At 34.7% G+C, this 16,473-nt stretch overlaps 1 protein-coding gene across 1 annotated transcript in view; it reads left to right on the top strand.

Annotated features, from left to right (window-relative positions):
* The window catches only part of ARHGAP42 (Rho GTPase activating protein 42), a 303,324-nt gene that overhangs the window by 231,844 nt on the left and 55,007 nt on the right, over positions 1 to 16,473 (top strand). The window contains exons 9-12 of the mRNA XM_042904225.1: positions 4,643 to 4,743; positions 6,679 to 6,788; positions 9,369 to 9,447; positions 11,275 to 11,314. Of these exons, the coding sequence (XP_042760159.1) occupies positions 4,643 to 4,743; positions 6,679 to 6,788; positions 9,369 to 9,447; positions 11,275 to 11,314 (330 nt within the window). The remainder of the gene's footprint in view (positions 1 to 4,642; positions 4,744 to 6,678; positions 6,789 to 9,368; positions 9,448 to 11,274; positions 11,315 to 16,473) is intronic.

Here is a 16,473-nt window from a genome sequence, read left to right as displayed (position 1 = left end):
TTTGATATTGATGTTTCCCCTGAAATATGCTATCTCTTTAAATGATATCACCCACCTTCTTAGGCTGGAAACTGGAAATAAATACTTAACTCCTTAACTCCATTGTCTCCCTGTAACTTGGGGCCCACTCTTTCCATTTTATCTCCTTGGTAACCTTTGAACCCACACCTTCTCATCTCCACAGTCTTATAGTGGCCTCATAATTGTTCTCTTTCTGCCGCTAGGTTTGCCTGTCTATAATCCATCCTCTGTGGCACTTCCAGCACACCCCTCTACAATGCTAGCTTGTTGTGCTCATCCTGTGATGGCCCCTTAGTGGTGTGTGGCCTTTGAGACTTGCACATTTGGACTCTCTCACTTTCTTTCTTTAGCATCCTCTCCTTTCATGTTGCCTTCCTGCTCCTAAGAAAATTTCCTCTCAGTGTTCTCCATATCCATCTGCATTGTTTTTACAGCTTTAGTGAGGTACAGTTGGCATACAATGAATTGCAGATATTTAAAATGTATAATTTGATAAGTTTTGCCATATATATAATATATATATATATATATATTATATATATGTATATGCACCTGTGAAACTATGACCACTGACAACAATGAACATATTCATCAACTTCAAAAGTGCTCTCATGCCCCAATATAGTCCCTCCCTTCTTTCTTTTCGTATTCACCATCTCCTCACTTCCCATTGCCTGGGGATTTTAAAAGAAAAATGAATGGATTTATATCCCTTCGGAATTATTTTTGTTTAATTTATTTTATTTTAAGAGAGAGTGCACATGCATGCTCACGAGTGGGGGAGGGGCAGAGAGAGAGGGAGACAATCCCAAACAGGCTACGAACTGTCAGCCCAGAGCCGGACGCAGGGCTCTAATTCACGAACTATGAGATTATAACCCGAGCCAAAGTCAAGAGTCAGACAGTTAACCTACTGACCACCCAGGCACCCATGGAATTATTTTTATACAGGGAACAAATATCCATAGCCCCTTTCCACTTTGTATATTTGAAAACATTTATAAGAAAATCAAACCAGTTCACATATTGATTGTACTGTTGCTGTATACTGAATGAATAAGTTCTGTGGGGAATAGAAGATGAGATAAGAAATTTGGCTTCAGGGTCTTTATTCTGTAGTGGAAGGCATAAGACACACTCATGCAATTAGAAACCAGTGATCATAAATATGAAAGCTGTAAATTGAGTGATAAATGGAGATGGATGTGATGGGGTAGTAGTAGGAGATCATTGCAGTTTGAACACAGAACCTCACTTTATCTAGATCTGTGGTTTTTATGTTACCCACTTCTGGCATACATTAAATTGCATTCTAATGGACTTCATTTTAAACAGGAAGAACATGGGTTCCAAAGTCAGAACTATGTTGAAATTCCATGCTTGCCACCTGTTAACTAGATGATACTTGAACAAACAATTTTCTGAGCTCAGTATTCTAATTTATAAAAGAAAAATACTCATACCCATCCAATAATGATGTTGCAAGAATAGAGATAATATATATAAAATGTCTCTATTATCAGTATTGGTGGATAATATTTACCATGAACATTTACTATTTTGTGCAATTTAGATTTATCTCATTAGATTCTTAAAACAACTATTGAGAAGTATTATTCTTCTAAAAATAATTCAATCACATGCCCTATTGATGGAGAAAGTAGCGCCATCTCCAGCTCATAAGCTATATTTTTTATATGTAAAATCCTCTTTATAATGTCTGACTTAACCTGCCTCTTCAGTGCAGTCGGTAGTGTGCATCAGTCTTATATAATGTCTGACTTTAGAAGTCTCTAGATAAAATGTTGGCGCTTGGTAGGTATTTAGTGAATGTTATTTCCTCTCATTCCACAAACATCATCTGAGCAACCTCAGATGATTAGTGGGTAAGATAATTAAGCTTGTTTTATTTTGCAACAGTAGAGATAAAATAAATTTTTATTTTCCCACACTTTTTTTAAAGGACTTCAGAATTTCTTGTCTAAGAACATCTGCTCTGCTCTGGTTTAGTGCCAAGCAACTTTAAAGGAAGTAGCATGTGTGTACAACAAACTTGAAGATTAAATACACAAGGTTCTATACTTCAGATGGAGGCAGGAAAAAACAATTTAGGTATAAAATGTCATCAGAGCATTACAGTAGTTTTATTTAAAAATTATTGCTAATATTGCTTCATAAATTGCTTCTTAAGTAATAAAGTCACTATAAGTATTTTCATCCAGCCACTTCCCACTAATCAGCTCTAAGCCTTTAAGTATTTTATACTGCATGTAACAGAATTATCAACAAGTATGCTTAAGTATTATAGCGTGAAATGGCCCTAAAACAGAATTGAAGTTTATTACAATAATCCTTTATGATTAAAAAGTATATAGCTATACCCTATAATTTTAACTCTGGAGTTGTTTAAGTATTTTAAAGCTAAATATGACACCAAGGGCACTGTTATTATAGAAAAAAAATTCAAATGGCTCATGAAACACTTTTATCAAGTGGTACATTGTTACATTACAATTTCTCACTTTTAAATATATGGTTATGAAACTAAGCCAGCAATAATATTGTACATAATTGTTACTAGAAAGATCCAGGTGTTAAGCAGGATGGGAGCCTAGATGGATAAGTTGTAGAGGAAACGGACTCCATTTTCAACCCAATTAGCCCACTCTGGCTTTTGAATACAGGATAATTGGCTTCTCTGTGGGAAAACTGAAGGTCTTCTACCTTAGTCATGGAAAAATTAAATCACCATGCATCCCTATTCCTGGTGAAGCAGCAGCATCTAATTCCTTAAGGAGAATATAGGAGAATAATGTGGTATGCTATGGGAAAGAGTTGCACAGTATTTATAGGGGTAAAAATGAGCACTATACATATATAGCTTTCTTTTAAATGAAAATTAAAAGTTATTTTTACTTTAAGGAGTTGAGTTCACTTTTTTCAGATTAGTGGTAAGAGGAAATAACTCCAAGTTCAGTGAAGTCTTAGAAAGATGAATGATTAATTCCTTCATTCATTTGTCAAGTATTTATTGAGAGACAGCTAATGTCTGGGCCTGTTCTAAGGATTAAGAATATACTAGTAAGGGGCGCCTGGGTGGCTCAGTTGGTTGAGCATCTGATTCTTTATTTTGGGGTTGTGGGATCCAGCCCCGCATCAGTCTTGGTGCTGAGTGTGGAGTCTGCTTGGGATTTTCTCTCCCTCTCTCTCTCTCTTTCTTTCTGATTCTTTATTTCAGGGTTGTGGGATCCAGCCCCACATCAGGCTTGGTGCTGAGTGTGGAGTCTGCTTGGGATTCTCTCTCTCTCTCTCTCTCTCTCTCTCTCTCTCTTTCTCTCCTTGCCCCTCTCCCCCACTCACATGTGCACTCTCTGTCTCTCTCTCTCTCTCAAAAAAAAAAAAAAAAAAAAAAAAGAAAAGAATATACTAACTAGTGAGCAGAACATCACATGTTCCTGCTGTATAGAGCTTTATAGTCTAGTGGCAGAAACAAACAATAAATAGAATAAATTCATAAAACTTATCATGTTTTTGATAGTGATAACTGCCAAGAAGAAAATAAAGCTAGAGAGATATAAGAAATATCAAGGTAAGAGTGTTGAGATGTTAGATATCTCTGCAGGAAAGGCTGTATTATAAAGGTGTCATTTAGGAAAAGATGTGAAGAAAGTAACGATGCACACCATGCAGATAACTGAAGGAAAAGTAGTTCAGGCTGGAAGAAGAACAGGGTGTACAAATGCCCTGGGGTAGAAATGCATTCTCTCTGTTCAATAATCAGCAAGGGGGAGGGGCAGTGTACCTAGAGCAGAGTATATAAGGCAGAAGGTAGTAAGATGCGAGGACAGATCAGTAATGAGGGGCCAGAACATGTAGGGCCATTGTGTATAGTAATAGGTTCTTCGTCTTTTGTTTTTTAAGTCCTTTTTGAACTATTCATACTTTTAATGTTTATTTATTTTTGAGAGAAAGACAGAGAGAGAGAGACAGGGCATGAGCGGGGAAGGGGCAGAGAGAGAGGGAGACAGAGAATCCCAAGCAGGCTCCAGGCTCTCAGCTGTCATACAGAGCCTGACGCAGAGCTTGAACTCACAAACCGTGAGATCATGACTGAGCTGAAGTTGAATGCTTAACCTGCTGAACCACCTGGGCACCCCAGCTGTTTGGTTTTTACCTGGAGTGAAGTGGGAAACCACTGGAGGGTTATAAGCAAAGTGGATGAAATGACCTGGCTAAAGTTTTAGTAGAGTTTCTGGCAGTTTTGAGAGTAAAGGACAATGATATAAGTAAGGATATCAGTTATAGTAACTCAGGCTATTGCTCATTGTTCCTACCTCTTTGGAATGTAAGATATGTCACTTTTACTGTGATAACTGAAATTCAGAGGTAATGTAACTCTTGAGCTACAAAGGAGTATCAGTGCTGCAAGTAAAGCCACGTTTGATTCCAAGACACTTTACCCCATACCACTCTTCCCCAACACTGGCCTTTCTCACAGTAAATATTCTAAACTTTCATGGCCTATGGAGATACTCAGTTGTGTATCATAGCCTCAAAAACTGTACAAACTTAGACACAAATCATTTATTAACAATCTGTAATGTTTGTTTCCTTACATCAGGGCCGCTTGGTTTTACATGGATTAAACATTATTGTACATATGATAAGGGAAGTAAAACATTTACAATGAGTGTTTCAGAAATGAAATCCAGTGGGAAAATGGTGAGTTTTCTTTTTTTAAAAAACTGAGTTTATTAGTTAAGTAATGGAAACAAAGCAAAAAAAAAAAAATCACATTTGCTTGCTTTTCTAATAAACATGTAAAAAATTTTTAAAAATCAAAAAGTCAAAAAAAGTCTTCTCAAAGTTCAGTGATCTTGATGACTTGAAAGAGTGGCCAGGATTTTCCTTTATCTCCTCATGGAATGTTTATAAGAGTGGAGTTCAATGTAGGGATCCTTCAGGAGACCACAGAGGTGTCCTCCCATATCCCTGGCAGCAGAGTTGTTTGTAGCTGGCAGCCCAGTAGAGACTGTTGGTGGCTGGACCAGGCTCAAGGACTCTGCATCTTTCCTCCAGGTGGCCTCTGTGGGAGGCTGCCTTTTGCCCCTGCATGCTGCTTCCTCTTCTAAACTGTGTGCTGTTTACTGAAATGCTGGCCAGCAAACTTTCTCAGAAGAATCAATTGATGCCCATTTACCCCAAAAGTAAATTGGTCACTGAATGTCTCGCATGGCTAGTGAACAATATAAAACAAAGTGTACTTTATATAAGGAAGTGCTACTGCTACAGAGTGCAGCACCTTTATTGTGTAGAGGTTACAATCTTTTTGTGAGTTATGATATGAATATGGCAAGTGACTGGACTTAAGAATTAGATAATTTAAAGCCATATCATATAAGAATCCTAGAGCTGAGAGTTATCCTAAAGATTATTTAGTCTAGCCTTATTTTAAAAGATTAGAAAATCGAGGTAAGTGACTCACCTGGCTAATTTGTGGTATAGATCATAGCAGAGGTAAATGTTGATCTAACTTAGATATATACTCAAATACATCAGCTGAAACTTATTGTGCTTGGGCATTCAATAGAGTCTAATAATTCAAATGGAGAGACAGAATATAAAGGAGAACATACCAGAGCAAAAGTAACCTTCAATTCCTGCCATCATGAGAAGTTAAGTGCTGTAATCATGCTAGTTTGTACTTTAAAGGTTTCATAAGAAAAGATGTTGCCTGAAAGCCCACTTATGTGACAGTCAGTGAGCTGTTAACAAGTAGACCAAGCCAAACTTCTGCTAATAAATAAATCTGTGATCTTTGTAACCAAAGATAGCAGAATTAACCAGACATTAGGTAAACATTCTCCTTAAGGTGACTGGTGTCTCAGGTATATAGAAGAGAATTCTTACAGCTTCAGCTTGTGTTGGATCTTATCCAAACAGTTGTGGTTTCACTAGTAGAATAGCAGTTGGTTATCGTCAGAGCAGTCATGTGTTGTGTATGAAAGCCATACATTTATAGCAAGCAAATACTGGAAATGTATTATTTTGGTAGCTCTCCTGAGACTTTGAACCAATTATCATTTAATACTATAAGACTTTAATACACACACACACGCACACACACACACGCACACATACTTGCTCACGTGTGTGCCCCCTCCCACACACACACACACACACACACACACACACACACAGATAAACAATACTAATCTCTTAGCAACCTTGGGCATTTGATTCAGAGCAACAGTGTTGTATCCTGACAAGCATTCTGTATATCTAATTGTGACATTAAGGTAACTGTGATATAACACCTTCTGTAAATCTGAAGTCCTAAACAATGTACGTTGTAGAGCTATTTAACATAAGTTTAAGTATTTAAGACCACTAGACAGGCATGCCACAAAATTATTTAAGTAATATGAGTATATGTGATTAATTTATTAAAAAACAGTTTGTATTATAATTGAGCAGTTAACATTAGGCAAAAAGTCTGTATTCAGAGGACAGGATGTGATTATGACCTTTATATATAACCTTTAAGTTAACTTTTTTTTTAAATTAACATTTTAATGGAAGCAACCTTAGATGGCATATTTAATATTTTTCAGTTGCCCTTGTCATCACATCAATAATGTGTTCCTCTTGTTTCAGAATGGCCTTGTTACTGGTTCACCAGAAATGTTTAAATTGAAATCTTGTATCCGACGGAAGACAGATTCAATTGACAAACGATTCTGCTTTGACATAGAAGTAGTTGAAAGGTTTGAGGTTTTATTTTTACTTTATATTTTTAATATGCTAAATTATTTGTTTCTGTGTTTAGATATAAGTATGAAACAGTATACAGGTACTTGTTTTTCAGTCTTTAAAAACAGTATGCATATTTATTTCATTCTTTATGTATTTATTCAACAAATATATATTGCATGATGCATTCAATAAATAAATCAGACACAGAATGCTAGCAAAAAGCAACATCACTCAAAGAAGAATTTGGGAAATCAACATAAATGACTACATTAGGGGATTTGTGGTGGACTTGAGTTCCCTTTACTACGAATGATCCTGACAACATTGTTCACCATGCCTGGGTAAGCCTTTTTGTGGACTTTTGAAGCCTGGTAGCCTTGCTTCCAAGGAATAATAAGACAGAGCTGGGAATGCCATTAGTTTCCTTCAGCTGGTGAAATTCAGTGCCTCCTCTGGGCAGAGCACCGTTCTGGACATTGGGACATTGGGACATTGGGAGAGACATAAATGTTGCGCATGTGAGTTTATAATCTAATGGGGATATTTAGCTCTACTTTTTTTTTCCTTGTATCAATACAAGAAGAACAGAAACTAAATACGGACAGATATACTTCTTTCTCTCTATTCTATTCCATGATCTATTTCTCTACCCCTGCATTACTACCATACTTTTCTGAATACTCTAGCTTTGTGTGAATGCACTATTTAAAATGCTTACTCTATATACTCTTATAAACTATAGTTTACATATATGTCGCTTATAACTACTTAGTAGGGCAAGGCCCCCACTTTTTATGCTTCTTTAAATAGTGGTGCCTGGGTGGCTCAATTGGTTGGGCAACCGACTTCAGCTCAGGTCAGGATCTCACAGTTTGTCAGTTCGAGTCCCGCGTCGGGCTCTGTGCTGACAGCTTGGAGCCTGGGGCCTGCTTTGGATTCTGTGTCTCCCCTTCTCTCTGCCCCTCCCCTGCTTACTCTCTGTGTCTCTCTGTCTCTCAATAATAAATAAACGTTAAAACTTTTTTTTAATTGTATTAAATATTTTGGCCCTGTGGTTTTGCATTTTATGAATCTGCTTATTAAGTTTCCCTTTGTCTCCACAAAAATCCTTTGGGGTTTTTGATTTGGAGTAGCATTGAAGTTGTTAATTAATTAATGGACAGTTGAACTCTTTTTGAATATTTTACATATTTTTTTTAGATTTATTCTTGAGTCTCTTCATTTTATTGCAATTTTGAATAGAATTCATTAGTATATATTTTTTTCCTAATGTTTGAGGCTCATGGATAGAAAGGCTATTAATCTTTTTAATATATCAATCTATACCCAGCATAGTTGTTGAGCTCCTTATTGGTTTTAATAGTTTGTGGTAGGAACTTCTGTATTTTCTATGTACACAAATACAAACATGCTAGTGATTTTTCTTTATTTCAGCAGCACTTTTTGGTTCTGTAACCCTGAGGCACATTGTTAAATTCTGCTTTAGTTTGCTCATCTGTAAGGATAAGGATAATAAGTAGTCACCTCAAAGGGTTCCTATGAGGATAAAATGAGATAAGAAAGGTAACATTTACAACATAGTGCCTGGCACATAATAAACAGCCAACAAATATTGATTATTATTTTATTATTTCTGTTTATACTGGCTTAGATTTTCTAAGATCAAGTGATCACAATCTTCACATACATTTTTCTTTTTCCTGTCATTCCAATGATCTGTTTTCCTGTTTACACAAGGCATAATATGCCTTCGTCACAGTTTTAAATCATACTGGTTTTTAATCATACAATATTTAAATGAAATTTCCTCCTCAATGTATCTCTTCACAGAGCCCTTTAATTTCCTGTTCAAATTTATTTTCTGGATAATTTGCAGTTAACTAGATCAATTTTACTATTTCTGGATTTCCTGTCTTTTTCTGTCTTATATTGCTTTCCTCCTTCCCTTTTCTTACTCTTTCTCTCTTGAAATGTGTATGTATCCTCAAGTAACTATTTCAGAATGGGTACATGGGAAAAATTGTTTTTAAATGAATTAATTTTAATATTGTGATCATGATATAGATAAACACTTTGGTTTTAATGTCTTCTTAATAATTAACTAGGTATGGTATGAAACTTTTCATATTACTATATACTCATTGAAATTATTTTTAGTGACTAGATTGTACCACATTGGGGTCATAATCTTAATCATTCTAATATTGGAGAATGTTTAGGTGGTTCTGGACTTTGGTGAATGCTTTTTGGCCATTTCAGAGGAAAGAGTTTGAAACTAGCCTTCTTCAGGCAGTCATACCTAAACCAATGATTTTACTACTTGCAACCATTAGAATTAAAAATATGTGTGTGTGTGTGTGTGTGTGTGTGTGTGTCCTCATAGTGATTTTTCTAAAAGGAACCATAAGTCTTTTTCTTTTCATTTTTTAAATTCTTTTTTTCTTCTCTTTTCTTTTTTCCTCTCTTTTCATTTTTTTCTTTCCTGCTTTTTCTTAAAATTTTACCTTTACTTTTAAAACCACAAAAAAATAATAAATGGGTGAAGACATAACAGGAATAAATTAAATATATAAAACATTTGTTTTTAATAGGCATGGAATCATCACATTACAGGCATTCTCAGAAGCTAATCGGAAACTCTGGCTCGAAGCCATGGATGGGAAAGAACCAGTAAGAATTTTGATTTTATTGTTCTAGGGGCACCTGGGTGGCTCAGTTGATTAAGTGTCTGACTTCAGCTTAGCTCACGGTTCATGGGTTTGAGCCCTGTGTTGGGCTCTGTGCTGACAGCTCAGAGCCTAGAGACTGCTTCGGATTCTTTGTCTGCCTCTCTCTCTGTCCCTCCCCTGCTCCTGCTCTGTTTCTCAAATAAATAAATAAATAAATAAATAAATAAATAAATAAATAAAGTTAAAAATAAATGTTAATTTTTTTTTTTAGATTTTATTGTTCTAATTACAAAGTATATCCGGATTTTTTGTCTGTAGTATATTTGAAAATATTAATACAGCAAATCAGAGGAGTAGACTCTTACTGTTTTTCTGGTATTGTCTCACTGGTACATAACACCAACTTTCTAATTTGTTTCTCAGGATAACTTCCAGGACTAATTTAAAATCCTAAAATTACTTTTTAACAAATTACTTACCATGAACTTGGCTGTACTGATTTGATTATTTTATTCAGTTAATAATAAAGTCCTCACTCTTTGCAAGGCCTGTGTTAGGCTTTATGATCAGTGTGATGAGCAAAGGTTTAGGGTAAGAACTAATCCTGTGGTCTATATCATTGTTTAAAAGTCTCATTTGGGGGAGGGGAAGAAAAAAAAAAAAAGGTTAGGGAGGGAGGGAGCCAAAACATAAAGACTCTTAAAAACTGAGAACAAACTGAGGGTTGATGGGGGATGGGAGATGGGTACTGAGGAGGGCATCTGCTGGGATGAGCGCTGGGTGTTGTATAGAAACTAATTTGACAATAAATTTCATATTAAAAAAAAAAAGTCTCATTTGGTAAAACTGCCTTGTGGCTTGACATTTTCCCTCCCATCCATATCTTCACTGTTTTAATAGTTATTTTGATGTGGCCATGATAATTTACTTAAAATTATTAGGGAGGCTGATGTAAAAAGGAATAAATCATCGATCACTGTCTGTTTTCTTTATGAAGAACACCACATTGGATGGTTGGAGGTATGAGCACACAGAGAAAATAGGAGGCCCTGCCCTATCCATTGAAAACTATCCTTTAGTTGGCAAATAATTTGTGAACAACCTTGGTGCAGAGTACCTGTGCAACAACAGAACTATATAAAGTGTGGACCCTAGGCTTTGAGGCCATCCCTCAAACTGTTACCAATCCACAATAAAATGAGTGCAGAAAGTATGATTAAGCATCTGGAAAATTTTATAGCAATTAGAAGTAGTCATTTTACACCTATTGAGTTTAATAATAAAAATTTTGGACTCTGCACCTATTCTTTATAGTGTTTATTATGTTTTAATTTTATTATAACTTACAAAAGTATCAGCCAATTACAGATTAAAAAGTAAAACAAAAGGACTTGACTCTTTGCCACTAATAGTTGAGAGGTAAGCCCTGACCTAAAGTAAATTTAGAAGACAGTGTGATAGCTCAAGTACAAGTTAAGGTTGTACATGTTGAGAACAAAACACTAAGGAGATAATTTGAGGAAGCAGCAATCTGGTAAAATCTGTCATGAAATCCTTCCTGAAGAAGGAATACATACTATGCATCATGTTGGGTAATAGAATGAGATACATAAATCAAATGGAAAGGGCTAGAACTTTGCCCAGGGCTGGATAGCCATGATGGAAAGGCTTGGGAAGCAAGGTTGGTTGATAGGGTAGGGAAATGGCTCTATGGACATACTAGTTGTAAGATCTTGAAATCAAGGTACTCATTTTGTGTATCATTGTACCAATATCGCCCTGTTTCTGTGCTGAGTCATTAACTGATCAGACTTCCTTTGTTTTTCAGATTTACACTCTGCCTGCCATTATTAGCAAGAAAGAAGAAAGTAAGTCACTTCAATAATTATTTAAAATTTTATCATAGTTTTTTTTTTCTTTTTTATCACAAAAGTATTATGTGATATTAAGAGTTAATTCTGGGAAAATAATAGAAACATATCATAAGTCTGATGGTGAAGCAAATTTAAAACTTTCATTCAGAGAAGTTTCTCAAGGCAAAGGCATTAAACTACTGGTGTTTTAGTAACCAAAATTAGTTTTTACTTATTTGGTGTTTATTTACTTATAGGTATGTACCTTGCTTTATCCCAGGAAGAGATTTGAAGCAGTTGATATTTAGTTGATTTTTAAAATATTTTTAATGGCAGTAAAGGGCTTCTTTATTTTAGTTTCTCTGTGCCATTGACAAGACTGAAGACATGAATACTTTGTACCCAAGAGTGTGATGTGATAAGACATTGTCCATAACACATGGGATATATAGGAAAACCTGTTTTCTCAATGTAGAATTGCTGAGTCCTTAGTAGCAAAACATTCTTATTAAACACATTTTATGTGTTTTTCCATAACATTCTCAATCCTCCTTAATCATCTGCTACCTTTTTTCCACCTTTTACCCTTGGTTATTTTAGAATATTTTCATATGTACCTTATGTAGTCAGATTATTTGACATTTAAAATTAGTCTGTATATTTATTTCTAAGGTTATGTATACATCTTCTAAAGCAATTTCAAGTTTTATTTAACTCAATTGACTTTCTCTCATGATGTCTAAATTTATTTTTAAAACAGACTAATTTTTAAATTGCTAATAAAATGCAACTGAGAATGGAGTAAAAATAAAAACTGGGAAAGCATTCATTTGAAAATCATAAATATTAAGTGTATGAAAAAACCTATTACTTTAAATGAATGAAATGCTTCCTAGTGATTAATTTCAGAAATTATCAAAAGAAAAAGCATGATTTAAAATACCCCTGGGATGCCTGAGTGGCTCAGTTGGTTAAGTGTCCGACTCTTAATTTTGGCTCAGGTCATGATCTCAGGGTCGTGAGATCGAGTCTCACGTCGAGCTCCATGCTAAATGTGGAGCCTGCTTAAGATTCTCTCTCTCCCTCTGTCTCTACCTCTCTCTCTGTCTCTCTCAAAAAAAAGATACTCCTAATGTTAGAGACTTGGAAAATTATTTCCAGTTTTTACTCTTGCATTTCTTTATTGCAAATCAAGGAAAGTGATTAGTATAAAATCTTCCATTGCCCGCTTACATCTAATCACAGAAATATTAACCAACAGATAAGTACCAAATGTTCATTCTAAATAGTTACCTAAAGAGCAATATGTTGTATAATTTGCATTTGAGTAGAGTTTGAAATGTGTTTTCTAATACTGGTTTCATTTTTCATATACTGGTTTCTTTCAAAAGAAAGATAGTTCTTTTAGATTCAAATGAACTACTCAAGGATGAATTTTTGGAAAAAACTGAACCTATATATGGTATTGAATAAAGCTCTAAATAGGGACGTGGTCAAGTCAGTGAGAATATATTTGAACAGTAATGCATTTCTGGAAACTAGGGTTTGTAAAATAATTAGAAAATTTGAATAAGGAGGTTGTCACATGTACTTATGCTGTTATGGAACGGCATCATGCTTCTTCAGTGCCTTAAAGACTTTTCCAGAAATCTACTTTCTTGTAGCCTTAGCCACCTGAAACATCACTATGCCATCATTTATAATTGTAAAATTTTTTTTTTTTTTTTTCGGAAAAATAGCTATCCTACAGTCCATGTGTTTGTGTCATTTCTCACATTTTGCTTTTGGTATAGTGTTTTAGTATCCGACTTATTAGTTCTCTGAACAACTTGTGACAGAACCTTGTAGCCTTCTTCATAGTACTTAACACAGGCCTTCCATGAGATGTGTGCTCAGCACACATTTGCTTTTACTGTTGCTCTGAGTACCAGTAGGCTTTTATTGCCCAAGGGGAGATTTTGATGATAGAAAAGAATATTATAATTATGTTTGCTTCATTAGTAATGTAGTGCTCAAAGTTATAAATCTTTACCCTAGTTTCAAGTTTTATTTTTATTATTTTATCTTAAGCTGTATTTTTTTCTTTCAGCCTATTTTTAATCAATGTACAGATCTTATTTTATGTATAAATGTCCTAATTTTTAAAAATGTTTTCATTTTGTTTTTATAACTTTGATAGAATTCCCCCATTTATACATTTAATCAGTGAAGCTTTTTTAGACATACAAATTATAATTACAAAACTAGTAAATTTTATTCACCCAAATGCAACACCCTAATAAAACAAGTTTGTGATTCTGGCTAATATAATCTTTCTAAACCTGTGGTATCTTCTGTAATCTAATAAATTGACTTATAAATGCTGAAATTAATATCCCTTTAACTGTTCTAAACATTCTAAATAAATCACACACAAAATTACATAGTGATTTCAAGAGGTCTTACTATGTGGACATAAGGTCAACTTATCCAAAATCATCCTTGTTTCTGATTGTTTTTCCACATTCTTGGAGATTCAGATTTTCTCACCCAAAGAGAATCACTATTCTATTGAAAAGACAAGACAATGGCATGTACCATCAATAAAAAGAAACTCTGGTTAATGGAGGACAGGATTAAATGTACCTTCTAGAAATAAGCTCCCTGCAGCTGAGGGGTAGACATTTTGGTATTGACAACTTAGGTGAACAAGGTTTTCTAAACATTCGTCAACCCAACATGCAATGACGTCCCTTTCCCTGAAATGACCTGCCTCTCAGACAAGTTGAGAGGCTCTCCTGGTCCTCAGAATTTAACATTTTTGCATGTAATTTTTAATGTTTTACTACATCAAGGTCTAAAATGTATTAATGGAACTTTGAATCTCTGCTCAGACTGTAATCTTACCTCTTATCTCTTTTATCATGTGTCTTATCAATATACCACTATTTTACTAGTGATTTAACAACTTATAGGATATACGTGAACACTTAATGGTATTCTAGATTCAAGCATATGGTCCTTTTTAACCTGAAATAAGTGTCATGTTTTCTTCCTAGCAACATGTCCAGAATTTTACCTGTTTCAGTTTAAAATTATATTCCAGTGATGGTGAAGTTCTCAGACCTCTTTTTTAAATCTTGAATTAAGCAAGCTCATCACATTGGGAGTTCAGAGCAGCTTTTATCTTTATGTTCACCTCTTCTACCATTTTTCTAGATATCATCCTGTTTTTTTGAGATCTCTGTGTTCCTTTTAGACATTTGACTACTTTCCAGAGTGGAATTATGTCAATTTCCATCAATAACTTCTCAGTTGTTATTTGAAACCAGTACTAGTCTTGATTCATTTGCCAAATTGGGAAATGCATCTTTATAGCTTTGGTAATTCAGATGGATTCTGTTTATCATAAAATGCTCTAGCTATCCTTTGGAAACTCAGTTTTGTATGGGATGTGTTTATGTTTTTGAACTGATAAGGCTAATAATGAACCTTAGGATAGTAAAATATAAAAACTCAGGTAAAAATGTGTTTTCAATGTCAGCCGTTAAAAGTGGTTGTGTTTGTGCTTTCACTAAAAAGCCTAATGGTAATAGAGCAAAAACTATCTAGCATCCTAAAATAGAGCCATACTGTGAATATACAGAGAAGATACGCTATGAAATGAAGAGTAAAACTATTCTTTCACTGTTACGAGACTATTTTTTATAAACCTAACGTGAAAAAATCTCAGGACTTTGTGGTTTTTGAACTATAGATGCTGCAAATAAGACTAGCCTGTAATTCAGTAGAGAAGGAAAGTTTAACTCATCTTAACAACAACAAAAAAGCATCAAGTACAAAAACTGAAAAATTGGTCCACAAATGCTTTTCTGGTTGTAAAAAATGCTTGCTACAGTATTCTTTTCTTGAAATTCTAAGACTTTGGGAATGCATACACTTTGAGAATAGCAATGTCTATTATTATTAAACAGATATTATTAGGTAAGATTAGAACTAAACTCTCCCTCAAGCTATACCATTAGGGATGTTTTGTTAAAGAATAACACACCAATAGTTCTCCATATTTGAGCCCACTTTCAAAAAAACAATTTTTTTTTGTTTTACTAAGTTTTTATTTTAATTCCAGTAGAGTTAACATACAGTGTTATATTAGTTTCAAGAGTACAGTATAGTGATTCAACAATTCTATACATTACTCAGTGCACATCGTGGTAAGTCTTCCTTTAATCCTCCTTACCTATTTCACCTATCACCCCCTTCTGGTAACCACTAGTTTGTTCTCTGTAGTTAAGAGAATGTTTCTTGGTTTGTCTTTTGCTCTCCTATGTTTTGTTTGTTAAATTCCACGTATGAGTGAAATCGTATGGCATTTGTCTTTCTCTGACTGATTTATTTCACTAGACATACTTTCTGGCTGCATCTATGTCATTGCAAATGGCAAGATTTCATTCCTTTTGATGTCTAAGTAATATTCCATTTTATGTATATATGCCACATCTTCTTTATTCATTCATGAATCAATGGACACTTGGGCTGCTTCCATAATATGGCTATTGAGAATAATGCTACAGTAAACATATGGGTGCATGTATCCCTTTGAATTAGTGTTTTTGTATTTTGGGGGTAAATACCCAGTAATATGATTACTGGATTGGAGGGTAGTTCAATTTTTTTAAGTTTTAATTCCAGTCTAGTCAACATACAGTGTTCTATTAGTTTCAAGTGTACAATATAGTGATTCAGTAAACCCATACATCATCCAGTGCTCATCACAGTCTACTTCTTAATCCCTATCACCTATTTCACTGATTCCCCACCTACCTCCCCTGTGATAACCATGTTTGTTCTCTGTGGTGAGGAGTCTGTTTCTTGGTTTCTCTCTCTTAAATTCCACATATGGGTGAAATCATATGGTATTTGTCTTTTTCTGACTGACTTATTTCACTTAGCGTTATACTCTCTAGCTCCATCCATGTTGTTGCAAATGGTAATATTTCATTTTTTTTATGGCTTAGTAATATTCCATTCTGTATATATACCACATCTTCTTTACCCATTCATCTATCAGTGGACACTTTGGCTGCTTCCATAGTTTGGCTATTGTAAATTATGCTGCAATAAAGATAGAAGCACATATATCTTTTTGAATTAGTGTTTTTGTATTCTTTGGGTAAATACTCAGTAGTGTGATT

Source organism: Panthera leo, chromosome D1, assembly GCF_018350215.1.
Source record: "Panthera leo isolate Ple1 chromosome D1, P.leo_Ple1_pat1.1, whole genome shotgun sequence".
Taxonomy (NCBI): Eukaryota; Metazoa; Chordata; class Mammalia; order Carnivora; family Felidae; genus Panthera; species Panthera leo.
Note: the sequence above shows the minus strand (reverse complement) of the source record. Positions and strands in the feature narration are given on the sequence as shown.